At 30.2% G+C, this 23,277-nt stretch overlaps 3 protein-coding genes across 13 annotated transcripts in view; 1 reads left to right on the forward strand and 2 right to left on the reverse strand.

Annotated features, from left to right (window-relative positions):
* The window catches only part of LOC107174591 (probable disease resistance protein At4g27220), a 102,128-nt gene that overhangs the window by 46,122 nt on the left and 32,729 nt on the right, over positions 1–23,277 (reverse strand). The gene's annotated exons all lie outside the window — the stretch shown is intronic.
* Positions 1–23,277, forward strand: part of LOC102628173 (ceramide synthase LOH2-like) — a 113,692-nt gene that overhangs the window by 24,418 nt on the left and 65,997 nt on the right. The window contains exon 1 of one of the 4 annotated variants that reach the window (XR_008056479.1): positions 4,274–4,716. The exons of 2 other annotated variants lie outside the window; for them this stretch is intronic. The gene's annotated coding sequence lies outside the window, so the exon portion shown is untranslated. Of the gene's footprint in view, positions 1–4,273; positions 4,717–23,277 lie in introns of those variants that run through there. One more of the 4 variants, XR_008056482.1, reaches the window with a different exon arrangement.
* The window catches only part of LOC107175307 (probable disease resistance protein At5g43730), a 101,636-nt gene that overhangs the window by 21,645 nt on the left and 56,714 nt on the right, over positions 1–23,277 (reverse strand). Inside the window, exons 1-3 of one of the 7 annotated variants that reach the window (XM_052444230.1) lie at positions 13,737–13,900; positions 13,150–13,240; positions 12,268–12,762 (exon numbers count right to left, since the gene is read on the reverse strand). The exons of 1 other annotated variant lie outside the window; for it this stretch is intronic. In XM_052444230.1, the coding sequence (XP_052300190.1) occupies positions 12,268–12,753 (486 nt within the window). In that variant the 5' untranslated portion in view covers positions 12,754–12,762; positions 13,150–13,240; positions 13,737–13,900. Of the gene's footprint in view, positions 1–9,625; positions 12,763–13,149; positions 13,241–13,736; positions 13,901–23,277 lie in introns of those variants that run through there. 5 more of the 7 variants (XM_052444229.1, XM_052444227.1, XM_052444225.1 and 2 more) reach the window with 5 other exon arrangements.

Genomic DNA, 23,277 nt, shown 5'->3' on the forward strand with positions numbered 1-23,277 from the left:
CCGAGTTATTTTAAAGCTGAAAAGGGAATATATGGATAATTAATTACATTTAACTTTCACAATTTGACAAGAAAATAAGTTGCAGTTACTCTACGATTCAATTATAAATTTTAGTAAAAGAGAATTTCTGATACCTTGAACAGCCATTGGGTTTATTTGAGTACATCACATACAACTATATTAATTCATGCAACTCTATTAAATTGTAAAAAAAGTAAATTTTAGATTATCCCCTCATGAATTAATTATCTTCAAATCACACCCTTACTTTTAAAAACCTCAAGTTATCCCCATTTTTATTTAAAAGATAGGGGAGGGTTGTGTTGATGAATTTTTTTTTTTTTGTCTTCTTAATAAAAGTGAGGGTAAATTAAGGTTTTAAATAATAATTAGGATATTTTGAAGATAATTAAATTATGAGGGGAAAATCTGAAATTAACCCTTGAAAAATAATATGATACAAACAAAATCCAAGTTACCGAAGAGGACAAATAGATTTAAAAAAGCCTTTGTTAAAATTTATAACCATTTCCCCAACAGCTCTATATATATATATAATTTATTTCTGTTAATTTAAATTGGTTTCGTTTACTTTAGTGATGAAAATAACTTTTACATACAAACCCTATAATTCAATTTAGTAAATGCCTAATTACGTCAAAAAAGAAAATTAAAAATAAATTTTTAGGGAAAAAAAACTCAGTTGCAACTCTTTACAAACACAAGTGGCTCAAAATGAAATGTTATCATAAGTAAAAGATTAAAAAAAATGAATGTAGGATATTATCTGAGCTAAAAGAAACCAATGGTGCAATCTCATCTTGAAGCCAAGATATCTTAATTACCTCAACCAATCGGCTGCTGCAGCTTGCTTCTTCAAATATTTGTTAAGATAGAGAAAACCAATGTCAGAATTAATCATGATTGAAACCAAAAAAAAAAAAAAAACAATACGTTATACTGGAGAATTTAGCCAAAGCCAACAATAGTTGATGAAGCAAGGAATCAAATGGGGGCTTGCAAGCATGATAATTAATCAAGGAAAAGGAAGGAATGCAGCTATATTGAAGTGTTAATTAAGCAAGATTATAAATATAATTAAGTATATAATTAAAATGAATTATGTTTAGTAATGGTCTTTAAATCTGAGGCATCACAAGTGTCTTGTAAATAGACATCTCTTATATGTGATAATGATTGATTCCTAATCAAGGAAGAGATCAAAAATGACTTCTAGACGAATTTTCTTTTATAAAAAAATAATAATTATGGGTTTTAAGAAAGAATTACCTACCGCGTTGATTGATTCGATCCGCACAAGAAAAGATCAAAGTGACGCAAGATTTATTCTGATTTGATATATACCTTAACTTTCAGCACCGCTAACTTTCGATTGCACTTTGCCGCGATGATTATAATTTCGCCGTCGATTGCCCGAAAGTGAAAGGCCATATTCATGTTCTAATCACCAGAAGTTTTTAATTCCCACAAAAGTTGCAATCCTCTAATTCTAATTTTACGTCTTAATTGCTGTCTCGAGATCAATTTTTTGCACAAATAAGTGAAAACTCTAATCAGTTCTAAGAAATTTCTAGAATCTACGCTCACTGAAATGCTATTAGATTAATACTCAACGGGCTGCAACGGATGCTACTCGCTGCATCAATTATCCAATAATTAATTTCTGCCGTTAGATTGAACAAGAAAGTATCCAACAACTTTGTTAAATAAGGACAAAAACTGTGGTCTGGAACTACTGTTGCAACATAAATGGATCCCACGAACAAATAAATATCAATTTTCTTAACTTTCATTATGTGATTTCTTTTAATAAAAGAAGGTGGCAGAGGAGAAAAAGGGAAAAGCATCTGGTGCGAATTGTTGATGAAGAAGACGATGAAAGATTTAAGAGCGAAAACCTTTATGACTTGGGTATTAACCAACTTCCTTAGTGTATTGGCTATTAATTTCCTCTCTGACATTATGTCAGTCAATTTTTCTCTATAATTTATAATTTATTGTTAAATTAATTTAATCATTAAGGATATATAAATTATTTAACTTGATTTATATTTTCAAAATATTTAAATTTTATAACTAACACCAAAATTATAAGTAAAATGATAAAACGACATATAAAGTTAATATCATTATAACTGTAGAAGTATTTGAACCTATTTTTAAAACATGAGAGACAATTTCGTTTAATTTTTTCTAAACAATAAGAACAGTCCTCATTTTTCTTTTTTAACGGATGTCTTTTGTGAACGTGTGGTCTTCTGTAAAATTGAAATTGTAATCCGTAATCTAAAAAACGCAATGAAAATTTTAAACATATATATATATATATATATATATATATATAACATAGAATTAATGCACTTTTTTCAGATTCTGGCGAAATAGAAACTTTGTCCAATTGCTTCTCAGATTTGAAAAGTGCAGGCAACGAAGCTACTTGTCGTCAATAATTCATAGGATGTCATAGCTGGTCCGGCCACGCGTTGTTTTTAGTACATGCCCTGTTACATCTCGGAAGAATTCTAAGCTAAAAGCCTTTTGCAAAATTATTGAATGTAGGGGGATATTAACATTAGTTGCATTTTGACATTTGGCAAGGATAGGCAATGAATAACTTGTTTTTAATAATTAACAAGATGAAAGGGAATCCAAACATAGGTTGAATGACATGTCTTACCCTTTTGTAAATAACGACTTTTTTCTGATTCGCATTTGCAGTAGTTAAATTTCGAAGGAGCTGATAGCCCTCCACTAAGTACTAATTTGTCAAGATTTGAAGAATCATGACTTTTTTTTTTTTTACTGAGATCTTCTTATTTTTACTTTTTACTTTCAAGTTTCTATATAGCGCTATCCATAATATCATATTTTAAGCTGAATCTTCTTCAAATGCTAAATTACGGACAACACAACTGAATAGATATGTCAATAATTGTTTAAACTTTTTTTTTTTTTCAGACGGGTTGTCGCCGATGTTATTTGATGAAAATACAGTCAAATCGCACTTATAATTATACCCTTGTAAACCGAAAGCGAAGGGAAAAATTTTTCGTGACTAAATTACAGATCCTTAGTCTCATTAGTTTTTCACTATCGTCAAGCAAGCTCTTATTAGCTTGCAAAGGGCATTAAACCCTTCATCAACACTTTTTCAAAGACCAATTTTGTCATAAAACAAGCATAAAAAATTAAATCTACTTGGTTAAAATAATTATAAATAAATTATTTAAAAAATAAAAATGAATTATAATTTGAAATTTTTTATTTTTATTTTGTATTTATCAATTTAATTATAGAATAAGCTCATTTAATGTTTATATTTTTAAATTTTAATTTTACTTTATAATAAATATTGAAAATTTAACATCAATGGGAGAACTTGTCCTAATAAAAAATAATTTCCTTTGTCTTTAGAATTCTATATCAAACCTAGGGATGGTAGGAAAGCCCATATGGGCAATGTGAACCAAGCTTTGTTCAACTCAGGAGTGAGGCGTGCCAGATCCAGGCTTCAGTAGTACATTTGATAAGCCTGGGCATGGGAAGCCCTAATTTTATTGAAAAAGTTTAAAAATATATATTATATTGAATAATTATATTTACTTATCCACCTCTTACATATGTTAGGAATTTTAAACCTTTAGCTTCAACTTTTCAAGCCTAATTTTATTATAACAAAATTTTAAAAATTATAAATTTATCAAAAAATAAAAAAAATGAAAAAAATTATAAAATACAAACTCTTGGTTTTCTATGCCCAGATAAAATAGTCCTTAGTCATTACACTACCCTCTCCTTCCAATTCCTCTCCTTAATTCTTCTTTCCTTTGCTTTTTATTTTTCCTCTCATTTATTCAAATCAAACACTACCATAAAATATTAACCCAAAATTTGTTAGAATTTTAGTATAACACCCAACACCCAACAACCATCTATAATTTTAGTATGTTAGATAGTGTAGAGGAAAAGAAATTCCATATCAGACAAAATTGAAAAATAAAAAATTAGTTAAAAAATATTCTCATTTTTGCATCGATTTGTGCACAGTAGCGACCGCCTTCTCAAACGCTTCCAACCATTGATTAAAGAGATCCTTTAGCAGCAACAAAGTGTTTAACCTTTTGGTGGAATTTATTATTAATACCCCAAATTAGAATCCTTGATATAAAAAGTCAAACTCTAAGTTACATTTCATGTATCTTATCCCACGATATAAAAATGGATTATTCTTTCACAAAAGAAAAAAGGGTCAAAATATACAAAATGTGGAAAGAAATTTCTCTCTCTAATTTTGAGAGAAAATTTTTTCTATTGCTAGTTATTTATAGTAGTAATATAAAGGCGCCTATATGTCAAGTGCAAATTAAATTTGAGTCATAATTTAAAAAATTGTTGGTGATAGATCATGATCTAGTAAGATCATTGATGACAGATTGTAATCTAATAAGATTAGTGGCGAAGGATTGTGACTTCAAAAGCATCTTTGTCGCTGGTCATGAGACTGTGAAACAACACGCTTGCCAAACCCTAGAAATCAATCCCGCATCTAACACTGTGAAACAACACGCTTGCCAAACCCTAGAAATCAATCCCGCATCTTTGTCGCTGTTCATATAGTGTTCTTGCTGTCGTTAGAACACTGGCGACAACTACGACGACGATGCACGCGCAAAACTAGGCCACAAGTCTCACCAAGTTACGCTTCCATGTCACCACAACTCCACATCACTATCGCTCAAAGCCAGGCCAAGCCGCCGCTGCTCTGAGGTAAATTTTCCGTTCATTGGACTTCCATTGCTTTTTTCATAATAGAAGATCGAGTAAATTCATTTTCGTATATGTTGATTTTTGTTTTGAGATTGTGCTAGCGATTTCCATTTTGGTGGATTTGAATTTAGATTCTCAGAGAAATACGTGAGATTGTAAATAGATTTTAAATTGATTAAGTTGTTAGGTCTTATAAATTTTGTCAATTTTTTTCCTTTTTCTGATTTTTGGGCTGGATTCATGGTTGTTTCTCAAATTATCTCTACTGACATGCTAAAGCTTAAGCTATTAAATGTTCATGTACATTCAAGTGCTTATGTCTATGCCGAATGCATCGTGAACGTATGAACTTTGCATTTTGATGATATTATTCAGCAGTTTTTTTCTTTTTTGGGGCTGCTATTGGTATTTTCTGGACTGAAAAAAATTAGACGAAATAATAGTTTCTAACGAAGCCCACTAGGTGTTTGATGGAATGCATTAAAAAAAAAGAATTGCCTTAGTTTTTATTTTGTGGCATATTCTGTTGAATCTTTCATTTTAATTTTTAATTTTTGTAGGTTGAACCTACATCTTTGATAAAGTGACTACATGAAAAGGTTTTTCATTAACACTTTCATTAGTGGATTGTAATTGTCATGTTATCTATCCAACATGTCCAAAGATTAACTTTGTTATTTGGCCCCAAAACTGAAGGAATTAGAATACGGCAACCAACATTTGTAAGGTAATGTGATGTCTCTGTTTATACCTGGAGCTCATATTATAAGTAAGCTTGTTGATTTGTTTTATGTCTTATTATTCTTGTATTCTATATTCGATATATATAGTTATTGCAGGAACTTATTAACTTGGATTTGGCTTTGGATTTTTATATGGAATAAATTTTTATTTTTTACTCTTTGGCTTTCTGTTTTTAATGCCTCTATGATTCTGTTAGTTTCTTCAATGTGGGACAGTGTTTGTTTAAGAAATGAGGTGTTGAATGGTGATGCTACTCTATTGATAATCAATGTGCATGCAATCCTAATTCCCAGCTTTTTGTCCTCTTTATTTCTCTTCTTTACACACCTGTCTCTTTCTTTTGCACATATGTTTAACACTCTTTTCTATTCAATGATACCCAAAAATAATTGATATTATCTAAGTATTTGAAATTTTATCTCAAGAATTATAATTATACTAGAAATTAAAAATTGAGTAGCTTTTTTAAGCAAAGTTGTTGATAGTGTTTGTTTTAGCCAAAAGAATAATCAGTGCTTTGGAAGAAAGAGGAAAAACATTGTTTCTGTGGTTGATATTTTCTAGAGCATATTTACAAAAACTTGCTAATAGTAACGACTTTCGCTGGAGTTGTTTTTGGGTTCTTTGCAGGAGTATTACAAAGGTATTCACTGAAAAAGCATATAATAGACAATTAAGTTGTTGTAAAGAGGTATTCACTGAATAAGATACGAGACCCAGCATTCTGTCTTGTTCCCGCATCTCAGTTTTCAGACAATTGTAAACTATTTTCTGTAACTCCCTGGTCTTCATTGTGCCTTTGGGTAACTCTTTTCTAATTTTTGGCATTAAATATTCTCGGTTCACTCAATCATTTAAATTTAGTAGTTTATGAGTTATGTTAGGTGACATAGAAAACAAGTGTGGTTTCTTAAGCTATTTGGAATATTTTAATTGTTACTGCTTCACTGTTATTGTAAAGTTGTTTACCTTAATTCTTCATTGGGTGCATCATATTCATGACCCGTTATTCTCTTTTGAAACTGCAAAATGATTCAAGCTGCCAAAGTTTTTCAAGTATTTTGAGAATGAACTTGGAGCAACTGTGATCTTTGGATTATTTGCAATATCTTGGGTCATTCTACGATTAATATTCTTCCTCTTTTGGGTCATCAAATGTACAAGGTTGGCCTGCATGATAAATGATTTGATGCCACCTTATTTGGTCGTCTAGCAGTTTCGTTGGCTTATTTGCTTTTTTGATTTGCATTTTCCAACTATGATCTTTAGTTCTACTTGAACTTATCAGATATGCTGGTGGGTTCTCATATCCTCAATGATTTGGAGACAGCTGAAAAGTGGTCAACTTAGGGAAGATATAAGATCTGGTAAGCATTTTGATGCTTCCATTATCAGTTTGATTCATTTAGTGTCATCAATTATTCCCAGTAGTCTTTCTCCCTCTGTGGAAATAATCATTGTTTTTGCTTTGATAGTTTACAGGAAACTTGATCCCATATAATAGTTTTGCTAGAACTTAATTAGTTATATTCACATGTGCCTAAGCCTTAGCCATATTTAAGTTCTTGTTTCAAAACCTAGATAAAATGAACTTATAATTGGATATTAATTGTAAATCAAACAAAAGGGTAAAGGAATTAATTAGTTATATTCACATATGCCTAAGCTTTGAAGGAAAGTTAGCTGCCTTTATGGGTACCCTTTTGGTTCCACATTTTATTGCCGCAAAGAATTAATTAAAGTTACATCAGAAACTTGAAAGTTTTACTTTAATGGATAATTCTTTATAATGATACTATTGGCTATAGTCAATTGGTGTTGCACTTGCAGGTTGAGAGAAACTGCTGGACTTAGGAGTTTTGCTGGGTATTTGTTGAGAATAGGAATTTATCTACTGGAATTTCACTGAGAATATGGGAGAAGTCTTGCACTACAAGATTTGACGGCTTCATAGCTTGTAAAATTTAAAGCATTTGCTCGAGTTAACTTTTTTTTATTACTTTGGATGTGTTAATTGTTGGATACAAGTGTTTTTGGATGGTGATATTAATATAAAGTGTTTTTAGACTTGATAGAATGTATAATTTAATTTTTGGTTTATATTGAATTTGTGATAAAATTCATATGCAGGAATGCATAAGTTTAAATAAAATAATTTAGAATTTCTTTTAATATAAACTTAGATCCTGTGACAAAAAAAATCAGTCATAAATTATGTCACAAACAAAATAATTAATGATAAAAAATTTCAATTATTAATTCCATCACAAACAAAATAGTGTACCCACCAAAATTAATTGGATAATAATTTACGCGTAAAAAATAATTTTTCCTCCAAAATTTAAATTTCGCGCAAAAAAAATAATAAAAATATTCATTTTTTAAGATGACTGACATATGACTTTGAAACATTATCATAAGTTAATGATAGATTTTTTTTCTATCATAAAAGAGTGACAGATACATAGATGATAAATAAATTCACTGTCATTCACCCTCCTTTATGATAGTTTTTTTCAGTCATCTATTACCAGTTTTCTTATAGTGATTATTATTGTTATTGTTGTTTATTACTACTACAAACATTTAGTATTAGTATTGATACTATATTGGCGCTTGTACTTATTTGTAGTTGGGCCTAATTTTTGCGAAGCCCATTTTAGTCATTTTCATCCAACCCATTAACTAATAGCAGGCATAAAATAGAGATTGACGATAAAATAAGAGCTAACTTTTTCTTCCACCTTTGGTCGGCCGTGAATGTTCAAGTTAGAGTATAAACTTAGAGTTATTGTGTTTTATCTCTGTGATTAAGGATTGGAAAGTTTTGATTCTTGAGCTTATTGTATTAGTTTTATGCGTACTATGTGTTGGGGGATTGTTGATTAAATGAAAATCAAGAGGATTAAGGGGATATTGTGTTAGAGTTATTGTGTTTTTTGTAACAGTCGCCCATTCTGAAAATTATGTAAATCTATTTTTTTGAGTTATAATTTTTTTTATATATCTATCGAAACTAGACATCTTGAGGGTTATATAAAATTTTGTTTCAACTAAAAATGATTTCTATTCCATTTTTAATGAATTTTTGAATTAGGCCCTGTGGTTCTAGAAAATGACATTTCTATAGTGCTGTAAGATGGAAAAGAAAAATGTTTAAATTGATCAAACCGTCTCAAAAAATTATGAAACTTCTCAAATTTACTCTTTTGATGTCTATTACATCATATCCAAGATTGGGATGCTAATTCATTGTATTTGAATTTTTGTGAATTAATAAGTAAAGGCATATCCAAAATTGGGCTCCTAATTCCTTGTATTTTAATTTTCTGTGAATTAACGAGTAAAAGTCCTCAATTTTAGATTCTAGATTTCAGGACATAATAATCTTGGAAAAAAAATTATTTGGAATAATTTTGATATATATTTAAAAAAAGTATTATTTTAAAATTTTCTAATGTTTCTCCTAATTTGCTCTGTTATAATTGTCATGTTGATACAAAATCAGGATAATCAAACAAACAAACATTAGTTAGCCCTAGTTATCAATAGAAGAAACGATATTAAATAAAATTGTCATTTTCAACAAAAGATAATAATATATATATGATAAAAAAGAATAATTATATCACTCTAACTGATATTTACGGGGAAAAAAATCTCACAGGATACATATTGCGGTGAAACCTTTGTTATTTGTGTGTGAATATTTGGCGGCAACTATTAAGGCGAAAGCAAATCCAATATTAAGACAAATAAATAATTATTTAAAGGTAACATTTACAAATTCACGAGTTTTTTTTATTTTTTATCAAAGGATGTGTGTTAATTACAAATGAGAAGAACTTGGAGAAACAATATATTTAAATACAAATCAACTTTAATAAATCTCTTTGACGCAATGCATTATTTAATTATTTAATTTTTTTTCATCTACTTTGGTGCTCAAATCAATTGAGAGATTCATTCAGGAACCAACTTTTGGCCATGGCTACTGGACCGAAACTGTTACAGAGCATGATCAGAGTTGTGAGGATGAGCACACTTGATTATCTTCTAGCTGACGTGTAACAGTTAGTTAGCTGAGTCAGCATTATTGTTAACAAACTCATTAAGCGTGTATAGGCGTTATAACAAACTCTAGTCAACTTCTTTACAATGTATAAATACCGAGCTTAAAACATTTTTTGTATAATACAGTTTTAATTCTAATAAATTCCAGATTGATTCTTCTTCATATCTTTTCTTCATTTTCTCGTTGATTTTCTTACTTACCAAACACACATTTACATAATCTTCCAGAAACCATGCAGCAAAATTGACATGGAAGGAATTTAATAGAGAAAGAGATATGGGCATTGAAAGTTACCTGAGATGAGTTGCTGCATTATTTATATTCTAGAACCCCACAAACTTACAGTAAGGATTGAGGACATCTTTAGCATTGGCTTGATCCCACTCCAATGATTCCCATAATTCTTTCTTTATCTCAATAACTTTAAGCGCAGCGGGTGGAGATGGTTGCCCATTATCAAGCAGAGGAAGCGAAAGAGAAAGCCGCTTCAATTTGGGACAGCCATATACTTCAATTTCTTGGAGAGAATTACAAACCAATACCCCATTATTGCTGCAGACGCTCTTAAACTCTGGCAACTTAGAAAAACGCAACTTCTTCAATCTAGGAAGTGTAACAGTATTAATGATGGTATTTGTTGCTAATTCTTTCTCAGTTTCTTCATCATCGACCGCTACTATCTCCTCGATTGAATCGCAGCCTTCGACTTTGAGAACTTCCAAGTTTTGGAGGGCAGGCAATAACCGAAGTGAGAACAAATTCTTTAAATTACCACAATAGATAAACCGAATAACTTTAAGATCATGTGAAAACTTGCCAATGTTAACTAATCCTTGTTCCCTTGGTAAAACATCATTTAAGCTTGCAACGTCGTGGACCCTATTCATTTGTAAAAATTGAACATCTTCTGGGAGCACAATGGGTTCTTCTCTTTCACAGATTTTGCAAGCGAACAAGCATACTGATTTATGCTTGTATAATTTTTCGAGATGAGTATAATTTTTCGGGATGAGATGAGTCAGAAATCGCCTCTTGCCAGATGCCGACAGCCAAAGACAATAATCTTTCGATCCTCGACCATCCGCAGATTTAACATATATGTTGAAATCTTTGAGTTTAAAAAAATGGCCTTCAAAAGAGTCCAATCTATCGCTCAGACTAGCTGCCTCTTCCACTGTTTCTCGTAAAGCTTCATTCCCAAAAGATAATTTCAATTTGTAGAGATTACGTAGTCTAGGTAATATACCAGCCGGGAACTTCTTCAGCAGCGGCAAATAGAGATAAAGATGACTAAGGTTTTCCAACATTTCCATACCTTCTGGGACTTCTTCTATCACTGTTGCTTCGAGGTCCAAGTACTGGAGAGCCAACAGCTTTGCCAAAGAAGGAACTCGCTTTAATCTTCCACACATTCCAAGCAACAATGATCTGAGATTCGTCAAGTCAGAGACGGAACTTGGCAAGACTTCAATGTTGGTGCGAGAAAGATTCAGAACCTTCAAACCATGCATGTGCACAAAGAAGCATTCAGGAATCCTCTGTAAAAGTCCATTGCGTTGTAGCAACAAAGTTGAAAGAATTTCACAATGTGGGGACATATTTGAAGGGATTTCCTCGATGTTATTCCTCATCAGCGAAACTCTCTCGAGATTCTCTTCCCATTCTTGTTCACCTGGAAATTTTAGCAAACGTAGGCCAGCTTTCACCATGAATAAAGGACTCTCGCTTGTAATGCGTAACGCCATGTCTCTTATAAGATCATGCATCTTCACACAACTACCATCTTCAGCGCTTTCCAATAAGCAGCAATTTACAAGCCTGTTCAATATAGTATGCCCTCTATCATATTTTGCTTGCACATCCTTCACTTCTTCGATAAACCCTTCTGCAATCCAGTAATCTATCAGCTCATCCTTTGGTATGGCAAAGTCTTCAGGATACAGTGCACAATACAAGAAGCACTGTTGGAGCTTTTCATCTTTCAAGCGATGGTAACTGAATTCTAGTCGCCCGAGTACATCAGCATTTACGCCATTCCGACTTCTTACAAGTCCACGCAATTCATTGAGCGCATTTCTCCATTCGTGAATTTCTTCTTCGCCGCTCATGGAAGCAGCTACAGTTACAATTGCCAGCGGTAAACGACCACATTCCTCAACAACTTCGTTTATGATTTCTTTATTCAAAGCTGGAACTTGCAAAATGCTGTTGCCAACTCCGTCTATGAACAAATTAAATGCCTCCTGTTTAGAAAGCAATTCAACTGCGACTTGTTTACACTTCATAGACCGACAGACCCTATGTGAACGTGTAGTTATCACCAATTTGGATCCGTTCTCTTCACTAGGCTCAGGGATCCCTACTTCCTCGAGAGGAAATGCTTCCCACATATCATCTAGTATCAACACAAACTTCTCTTTAGCTTTCAACATTCCTAGCAACCTCCCTGCACGTCTTACTTTATCTTCATTTTCTGAAAGACTTTGTTTCAATGCAGTTGCAATATCAGTTTGCAGTTTAAAAAGATCAAGTGGTTGAGACACAGTGACCCAAATCACATCATTGAACTTATTGGGCTTTTCCTGGAGTTTGTTGTTGATATGACTCATAATAGTGGTTTTACCAATACCACCCATACCCCAAACTCCTATCTTTGACACCTTATCACCCATGAGATCCTCCCAAATTTCCTCCACAATCTTCCCTGTCCTTTCCCCCACTAAATTGCTTGTTGTTGACAACGTCATTCCGCTGGTTGAAGGGGCATCACTCACATAACTAGTAAAAGCACAACCCTTTTGAATATACTCTTTCACTTCTTCAATCTTCTTCTCAACATCTTTTCCCAGACACGCACGTGAGAAGCAGTTTCCTTTCTCCACCTCCTGTTTAAAACTCTCTGCTTTCGTATTGATCCTTTGTACGTTTTTCAGCCAATCACTGACTTCATTACTTGGTTTTTTTCCTTGCTCACGCTCCGCCCTCGACAGTGTCGCTTCTATATCTTTTTTCTTGTTTTCTAACTCCCGTAATACTCTGTCAAGTTCTTCCATATTTTCATCGAGCTTTCTGTAATAATCAAAATATTCGCATATGGGAGAACATACACACTTGAATAGATCACTGATTGGTCCGATAAGATCCATTGGCTGGTCCTAGAAGAGAATTAATCAGTATAGCATTAGCATAAGGTTTCTGCCAAATGCAATATTTGTTCAAAATTGCATCAAATTTTTACATTAAATATTATAACTACTAATAATAAAGATAAATAATTTCATCTGACTTATTTATTAACTTGAAAAAAGTTTTACTTATGTGGAACAAATATGCTTACATAAGATTTACAAAATATGCTGAGCCAAATCCTTGAAAGACATGATCTGAACACATATTTTGAGTTACGGATCCCCAGGCAATCCAATAAGAATTTGGTAATAATTAATAATATGTTTCTCAGTTTGACATGACCAAAGAACTAACAGCATATCAGATAAAATAAATCAATGGTGCAATATAATCTAAAAGAAAATATAGCTTACCTGAATAAACCGGCTTGCTGTAGCTTCTTCAAATGTTTGTGATTTTTGTTATAATCCAAAACAATATGACCTTTTGCTGAATGGCACTACTCTTCGTGATTTGTCGGGAAAAAAAAAAAGGAAAGAGGAAAAAAGAAGGGTCAAGAATCATAATGAATGCTAGCTAGTAGCTACATAAATATTATGTTAGTTAATTTTTTTTTTCATAATTTATAATTTATTATTAAATTAATTTAATCATTGAGGGTATATAAATCATTTGGCTTAATTATTATTTTTAAAATTTTTAGATTTTATAATCTACATCAAGACTAGAAGTAAAATAAAAAATTAACATATAAAATTAACACAGTTAATATAACTATAGAAGCATTTAAACTTAATTTCAAATATAAGAGAGATTTCGCTTAAAAAAAAAAGAGTTTATTCAATTTTAAATATAACTTAATTTATTCTCAAAAGCAACCGAGAAAAAAATATACAAGTATAATAATGAAGAATCGAAGAGAAACAATCCCAATAAATTATTCCAAAAGCAACTGGTAAATTTAAAAAAATAAAAAGAGAGTTTCTGAAAAAAAAAATACCTGCAAGAGGATAAAGAAGAAACACAGTGCACGCTGCACAATAATGTCAGAGGCGCCTAACCCGTACGTTGGAATTGGGGTGAAATAATTGAGTTTGATGAACGAACTGAAGCCGCGTGTGTAACGATTAAGAGAGAAAGCCTTTATGATTTCTTTGTTGCACTGCTGGGCATTAATTAACTTTCTTACAGCATTGACTGTTAACTGGGTCCTGCTACTTTACAACGGGTGTTTGGTACCCTATTTTATCATTTAGTGATTTAATCATTAAATCTAACCAAAAAGTTGCAGATGGGTTTTCATAGTTATTAATATTGTCATCCTTGATGTTTGCTGAAAAATTAAAAAAGGTAAAAGTTCCTAAATGTTGACATATATGTCCATATTATTTCAATTTTTTGTACAGTTAAATCTATTGACCTAGTTTGACTATTAGCATGAGTATAGTGTATGGACAATAATGTAATCTCATGTAAAAATTTTAAAATGCACGAAAAATTAACATGCCTTAATAATTTTTTTTAACATAATATCTATTTAATACACATAATTATTTGAATATGTCAATTAAAAAAGAATACATGATAAAAATATATTAATTTGTTAACAATAATAATATATGATCGTAACGAACATGTATATGCATAAATTAAATTTTCCAATAATATTATTAATGAACAAGTTGCGTAATTCCTAAGGTATATTTAATTAAATATTTTTTATTTTGATATTATTATCTTCTTGTGTATGATAACTAAATTTCATTTTTGTTCTTTCTTTATTCCTAATTAGCAGTTTAGCACCCATGAACTCTATTCTCTATTTTTGTTTCCTTCTTTTCATAAACTCTAACCTAATAAAATAGTTTTAATTAAAACCATCATATTTTAGAAGCAGATTTTTTTTATCGACAAAAATCCTACTATTGATTCTTTGGTCTATGCATTAGTGTGATTTAAAAGAATTATTAATTTTTCATACATGCCATTGAATAAAGATTTATAGCTCTTAAATTTTTATTTTTTATAAACTTACCCTTCTCTAAAGTTATTTGGTCTATAAACTTTTTCTTGGGAATTTTTTTTTTGAATTTATATAAATGACTATTTTTATGTTAAATAAAAGATAACACAAGTAGAGAATAAATGATTATAAATTATAGATGATTGTTCTTTGTCGTTAATAGTAATTTAATGAATTGTTATTTTTATAATATTTTTTATGATTTAATTATAGTATGAGATTATTTGAACACACTAAATTACTTTCTACACCTAATTGCTCAAAAAACCCGTAGCCTAAATTAAAATTAGACAATGTACACCTCATAATAATCAAAATAACCTCAATTTTATTTTTTTTAATAATAAATTATTCACCTCTGTTTTCTTAATCAAAATTGATCTTTTATAGACTAAATAAGTTTACAAAGTGTGGACTATAAAATGAACAAAAAAGTACTTTAAACTCCTAAAAATTCAACTCTTAATTTGATAGCAATAAACATTGATTTATCTCTTTATTATTAATTTTTTTTCACTTGTAATGGAAAAAGAATTCTCTGCAATTTTGTTATCAATTGCAAACTTACAACTCACAAATGGGAATTGGTGCTAAATATTAAATAAGGATGCTCATATCTTGTTTTTATGTTTTTTTTGTGCTATTTGCCTTTGGTTTTACGGTTAATTCATGATCATTATGCAATTCTTCATATATATACACTTCTAGTGTTTATGTAATTTTTAAATATTCGTCTACTGAAGGATTCCATAAAAGCCCAATTCATGTCTCGTGAAATTAATGTTAAAACTTGCTTAAATTAGAGGTCTCCAACAACAAAGGTGGATGGTAATTCAATTTGATTCCTTTGTTCCATTAATTTTTACACTATTTTTCTTTTTTCTTTTTCAATTAATATTATTTGTTTACAATGAAATTTTGTTTAGCTTAAAATAAATTTTGAATTTAAATTAGGATAAGATCAAAGAAAAGTATAATTAGTTAAGTATATATTTTGTCCTTAATAGTAAATTATTTCATAGGCATTTTAATAATTGAAATTTTTAATTAAAAAATAGGTGCAAAAATTATTTTTAAGTCAAATAGCCTAATTTTAATTAAAAGGAGCTACTACGTGTATTTTTATTATTTAAATATCCAAAATGCTTAATTTATTTTTTGTAAGGGTAAAATTTTGTTAATTGTCAACTCAATAGTATAAGTATTAAAAATTGAAAGGAATAGGACTTGAGTGTCAAAATTTAGAAATACTACTTAGTTTCTTTTTTTTTTTAATTAACAAAACAAGGGGTTGCTTATCCTATTGGTAACGTAATTTTGCCCAGTTTGATAATTAAAAGGAAAGTGAAAATGAACTATACAATTCATGAATTTGATAAAAGGAAAGAAAATAAAAAAGAGTTGTACAATATATTTTAGTACTAAGCTCTCAAATTTTGTTTGGGTCAGATGAGCTCTATTCAAAATGTAGCTTTTTCAGTTTATTATAAATAAATCTCATTTCTCATATCTCACGGTCGAAAAATAATATTAAATGAAAAAAAATCGGACTGATTATGGAGAAAAGGTTAAGAAGAATGGAAAAATAAAATTATTGCTATACTTATAACTAAATTGTAAATAAAAAAGAATGTAAGGGATTCAATCAAAAAAAGATAAAAGAGCGGTACGGGGGTATTGTAGCTGCGTCCCTGTTAACTTTCTACTTAAATTATGTTAGTTAATTTTTTTTTCATAATTTATAATTTTTTATTAAATTAATTTAATCATTGAGGGTATATAAATCATTTGGCTTAATTATTATTTTTAAAATTTTTAGATTTTATAATCTACATCAAGACTAGAAGTAAAATAAAAAATTAACACTGTTATAACTATAGAAGCATTTAAACTTAATTTCAAATATAAGAGAGATTTCGCTTAATTTTTTCTAAACAATAAGAGCAGTCATTTTTCATTTTTTTTTCCTTTTTAACGAGTGTCTTTAAGATAAGCGATGAAAGTTTGAAAAAAAAAAATCAGTCAACGAACAGCTACTTGTCTTCAATAATTCATAAGATGAAAGGGATGGTTATTGTCTTAGCTGGCCTGGCCACCACGCGTTGTTTTTAGTCAAAAAGTCTTTCGCAAGATGACTTTTTCTCTAATTGGCTAATGCAATTAAATTTCCAAATAAATGCAATGACGATATTTTCATTTCAGGTGCGACGTCGGTTCGATACATCCGATTTGATCGTAAGGGAAAAATACAAATTTAGAGGTTATGATTTTTTAACACGTTAGAGGTTATGATTTAGAGGTTCGATACATCCGATTTAATACATTAGAGGTTATGATTTTTTTATCTATTAATATAGTGAAATCTGCCTTTTTCTCTATTAGTTACATCCTTATTTTGTTCCTCACTTTATCACTAAAAAATAAAAAATACAAATTTAAACACAATAATAAAAAAAATAGTTTCTAATGTATTGAAATCTATATATTTTTATATACCTTAAAGAAAAAGCACGCGCGCGCACACACACACACACATTTATATATATATAACAACAAACACATACAAAAATTAGGATCCCTTATCTTACAATAAATGTAAGATACACTTCTCACATGAATAATGTAGGGACTCCACATATACATTATTCATATGAGGAGAATGTATCGTATATTAATTGTAAGATAGGAATTGCCCAAAAATTAATGCTATGTTATACGCTATACATGGCCCCAGTTTCAAATTAAAACATTGACATTAGTTGCGTTTTCACATTTGATAAGGACATGCAATAAATAACTTGTCTTCAATAATTAAGAAGATGAAAGGGAATCCAAACGCACAATGAATGACATGTATCACTCTTAGGCCATGTTTGGTTTGAAGAGAGGGGAGAAGAGGAAAAAAATGAAATGGAGAGGAAGGGAGAAGAAAGGAGTGGAGGAGAGTAGTGAAATTAAATTTCATTGTTTGGTTTGATATAAAATATGATAAGGAAATAAATTACAATTTTTTTTAGATAAATTGATCATTTATCTTAAATATTAAACTATTTATATTACTAATGAAATGTAATTTTTTATATATAATGGTTGTTCGGCGGAGTTCCGGCAACTTTCCGACAACATCCGGCAACTTTCAAATTCTACATTATGATAGATATTAAATTCTTATATATTTTGTCTAATCAAACAATGAAAATAAAAATAAAATTTAAATTATTTTCCTCTTCTCCATTCTATACTCCCAACCAAACACCACATTGGGCCTTAACTGGCCTCCTACATCACCAGTAAGGCTAATAGTCTTCTTCGAATGACGACTTTTCTCTAACTGACACCTACAGTTAAATTTCCAAGTGGCCACTTGTCCACTACTCACGATGTCATATTTTAAGCTGAAGCTTCTTCGATTGCAAAATTGCGGACAACACAACCGAAGATGAAATGATACCTCGATATGTGTTTAGACTTTAAATTTTTCCGGACGGGGCTTCACCGATGTTATTCCTTGAAATTGCAATCAGACTACGCTCACAGTTACACCCTTGCAAATAGAAAATTAAGTGGGGAAAATTTTTGTGGGTCCCAAAGAAATTAGAAAGGGAAAACTGAAATTTATTCGTGTTTAATTACTAATTTTTCACTACTAAATTGCAGATCCTCAGTCTCATTAGTTTTTCACAATCGTCAAGCAAGCTCTCATCAGGTGCAATAAACTCTTCATTAACACTTTTTTTATGGGCTCAAGTTCATACCTAGACAAATACATCTGGAAGTTTATATTTGTAAGTAAAATGGCATCAATATGCTATGGAAAAAAAAATTAGAAGAATTAATATGGTCATTAATACAAATGACAATATGACATTAATATTCTCTGGAAAGATTTATATGGTCATTAATCCCAACTCTCTCTACACGTGACATTAACATTTCATTTTGACATTTTCTTTCTACACATACAAATCCCAACTCTCTTTTCCTGTTAGATTCCAATAAAATAGATAATCAATTGTTGATAGTATCCATCTCAAGCTTAACTAAACTTCAAGGACCAATTCTGTCATAGAACAATCATTAAAAAAATAAATCTAATTGGGTTAAAATAATTATAAATAAATTATTTTAAAGAATAAAAAAGAATTAAATTTATTTATATGAAGTACAATTTAAAATTTTTTTATTTTTTATTGTGTAGTTATTAATTTAATTGTAGATTAAATTCATTTTTATATTTGAATTATATTTTATAACAAATATTGAAAGTTCAACACCAAAGGGAGAAATATACCTATATGTATGTTAAAAAAAAATATAGTTAGTTATTTATTGAGGTCGAAAAGTATAAATTATTCTATCATGATTTCATTTCTATACAAAATTAAAATTTTCCTCTTACTTTTCTATTCATTTTCAAAATATTTTTTAGTGATATAAAACACACTCCTTCATCGAGGGGCGAGCACCTCTTCATCTTATTTTTTAAGTCGAGATTTTAAGTTTTCTCGTGTGCATTGTGGATGTTAATTTAGATATTCATAATAAGATATAAATTATATATTTTTAAGATTGGGGATTCAAGTCTTCTCTTGTGGTATCATCATACATAATCAGAAATAAATTGGACAATAGCACAAAAATGCAAAAAGTATTTCTTTTGTTGGGAGGATAATAAAGACTTCTATTGGGCTTTGGACTAATAAGAAACGACCTTATCATGCTATGTCCAGCCAGAAAGGCCCATTTTTTATTGTGACATTATACGCTGGGTCGAGACGTACTTGCAAGAATACACCTAGAGTGATCTGAAGTTACAAAATCTCCTCAATCGGACAATGAGAAACACTTTAAAAAATTAACACTCACAGTCGCACACGCCTTCCTTGAGAATGGGAATGCCAAAAGCGTACTTTTCGTTATAGAGCACTTCCTTAAATTAAAAAAAAAAAGTTTCAAGATAAACACTCACAGTCGCTGACGGCAGTGCCGTCACCCTTTAATCAAATAATCAAAGCATGTAAACAGAAGCAAGTTCTACCGTTTAAAAGTAATTAGTTGCTGTTTAATTTCCGCTGCTTGGAAACAGAATTGTATTTGACTTTTGACTTGGCTAATTGGCTTTTACTCTCTATCCTGGATGCTATGGAAATGGTGACACGGCTGGTAATGTTGTATTGGATTTCACTATTTAACTTACAATAGAAGGACCGTTACAATTACCATTTGCAAATGCAAATTTTGATTTCTATGTAAAATGTAACCAATTTTTATGAATAGGTACACAAAAATTTTGTAATTTTTTTCATTGTGTCTCTAATACGAGAAAAAAAAAGGAAAATAAAAATGAAAATACAATATGTTTTAAACCGAATATGGTAAGTTAACACTTACAGTGACAACTACAAGGAAGACAAATTCAAAATTGAAGAAATCAATATAAAAGATCTTTTTCTTAATTGAATATGAAAGAGAGCTTAAACAGTCATAAACAATACAAATCAGTTTTGTGAAGGTAACTTTTGTAAATTTATCAAGCTTTTAAGGAATGAATTACACACATGGGAAATTTTTTTTGAAAGGTCGAGATAAAAGCATTGCATTAGTAAAAGTACGATACTACTAGCCGCATCTTAAAAGATAACTAAAGGCCATGTATAGAATATAGGTTTACACACTCCTCCCAATTCCTAAGGCTCTTTGGGAAGATTTGTCTCCGAATTTCATCTTGGGAATTCCACAAATTCAACAAGGAACAAATTCTATCTTCGTGATTGTTGATTGATTTCTAAAATGGTATATTTCATTCCATGCAAGAAGACTTTAGACGCAAGAAATATTGCCCAACTATTATTTTGAGAGGTTGTTCAATTAGATGGGTTATCTAAGACTATTGTCTAAATTCCTAAGCTACTTTTGTAGGACCTTATAGAGGAGACTAGATACTTCCTTATAGTATAGTAGTATTTGTTACCTACAGATAGATGGGCAAACTGAAGTTATTAATCACACATTAAATAATATTTTACGAACCTTGATTCAAGAAAATCTCTGCCAATGGGACTAAGTTTTACCTCGAGCCCAGTTCACATATAATAATGTGCCCAATCAATCAAATGGGAAGCTACCTTTTGAGATTGTCTACATTAGACCTCCTTTACATACCTTAGATTTTGTTCCTTTGCCTAAACTACCTGGAATAAGCATCATTGCTAATCATATGGTAGACAAAGTAATCAATGTTCATGAGGAAGTCAAGAATAAATTAGAAGAATCCACAACTAAGTACAAGGCAGATGCAGATAAGCATAGGCGCTTCAAATCCTTTGCTGTAGTAGATCAAGTAATGATTAATCTACAAAAGGACAAATTTTCTTTTGGGGAATACAACAAGCTCAAGCGAAAGAAGATTGGACCATTTCTCATCCTTCAGAAAATCAATGACAATGCTTGAGTCGTGGACCTACGGGTGAACTACAATATTTCCAAAACTTTCAACATTCAAGACTTGTTCGAGTATCATGGTCGTTCACCATTGCCATATGATTGAATCAACTCGAGGACGTGTTCTTCTAAGGAGAAGAGACTGATGTAGGACCACCCTATTCATAGTAGGAGTATAAATTTAATTTCTACTTTCCCCTAATTTGATTAGGATTTATTTTCTTATTTAAGTAATATTTCTTTTCTTATAAGGAGCCATAATTTTATTAGGAATAAGATAGTCCAATTTAGTATAAAATGGCTTGTTATCCTTGTTTCTTGACATGATCTCTTTTCATTAATAATATTCAGTATTTCTTAATTGAAATATTTTCTTCTTTGTGAGAACTCTCCTTCTTGAGCTTTCAAGGACGTATACAAGAAGAAATCGAGTATTCCTTCAGCACGGCATCACTTTGCCACAATGTATAATACATAATTTTCAACTTCTACTTTGGTGCTCAATTGAGAGATTTATTCTGGAGCCAACTTTGGGCCTTTGGCAATCGGCTTTGTTACTTATCTTGCAAACATATGGTAGAACAAGCTGCAAAATATTACTAAATCGTCATCCAAATATAAATAGATATCTTCAGCCTAAGTAGAGAAGAACAAGGTTGTTCAGGTGTTATTTTTTGTCTTAACAACTTGAGAACAACAAAATTAGCAAACTAGTCAAAGGACACTAAAATTGGTTGATTATAAGCAAAATTTATCATTCTTCCATTTAGTTGGGTTTATGTAGAATAGTTGATGAACAGTAGAATTCGCTGATATGTTGAAAACGGCCCCAACAACAGCATCATGTTTTTTCTCTCAACCTTTTTATATAATTTCAAATTATTCTTTAGAATATGAAAACCAATACTTCATCAAATTGCAGATACATCCTTGCCTTAAAAATAAACTAGACATATAATGTATATTCAAAAGTACAGTCTTTTTATAGTGCAGGTGCCCTCATTTTCTTCATGCGGATATGCTGTTAAGGCATATAATTTAATATAGTTAATTTTTATACTATTAAACTATACAACTTTATAATGTGTTGAAAATAAACTCTATTAAGTCACATTGCTTAACAATGTGTCCGCAATAAAAAATTAAGGGCACCTGCACTTGAGAATAAATTCACATTATTTTGTAAAATTACAAATTAATAATAAGTTTGAACTATTAATTAATTAAATATTTCTTATAATTTTTTCCAGTCTTTTAACAATTTTTAACTAGTTAAGGTTGTTTTAAGATAAATTTAATTTCATTATTTTGCCCTTATAAAATAACCAATTACCTTAAGAATATATATTGTTGAAACTAATTGTTTAGGCATTTAGTTTTATGTTTTATATAAAATTTAATTAAAAATAATACTCCACATGTCCTAATTATATCTTGTTGTTTTGTAGAATATTAATAACCACACTAGTAAAGTATTACTATACATCATTAACATATAAAAAAAATTCATATAAAAAATTATTAGCGTTGAATTAAATTTTTAAATATTTTGGTACTTTTACCTTATCGGGTTAAAGTAATTATATTAATTTATGTCAAAGTAACCTTATTGACGGAATATAACCAAAAAAAAAAAAACCATAGTCCCATTTAAAAAAATGAATATAGATTTAATTGACTAACTTTCTAAATTTCTTCTTAATTTGAATTTTAAAAAATAATTTACATTTGTTGTAATAATTTTCTGCAAATAGGGTGGATTTATAAAATTTGTGTGATGGAAATATCACCATTCAAATATATATAAAAAAAAGGGTAATTTTTAAAAACCTCTCCTGAAGTTTGGGCTTGTTGCAAGTAAATGACGAGAATTTGTTTATTTGTAAAAAACCCCCTACCGTCAGTTAACTTTAACATTGACCGTTAGTTGACTATGCAAAGACAATATTACCCTTAACAACAGTTTATAGACGGAAATAACTAAAAAAAAAATTAAAATTGTTGGCGCGAAAAGCACAAACCCTATTTTTTGACAATTTTATCATTGTCAATTCCAAAGATTTACAATATCATAGGT

Source organism: Citrus sinensis, chromosome 7 (assembly GCF_022201045.2).
Source record: "Citrus sinensis cultivar Valencia sweet orange chromosome 7, DVS_A1.0, whole genome shotgun sequence".
NCBI classification, from domain to species: domain Eukaryota; kingdom Viridiplantae; phylum Streptophyta; class Magnoliopsida; order Sapindales; family Rutaceae; genus Citrus; species Citrus sinensis.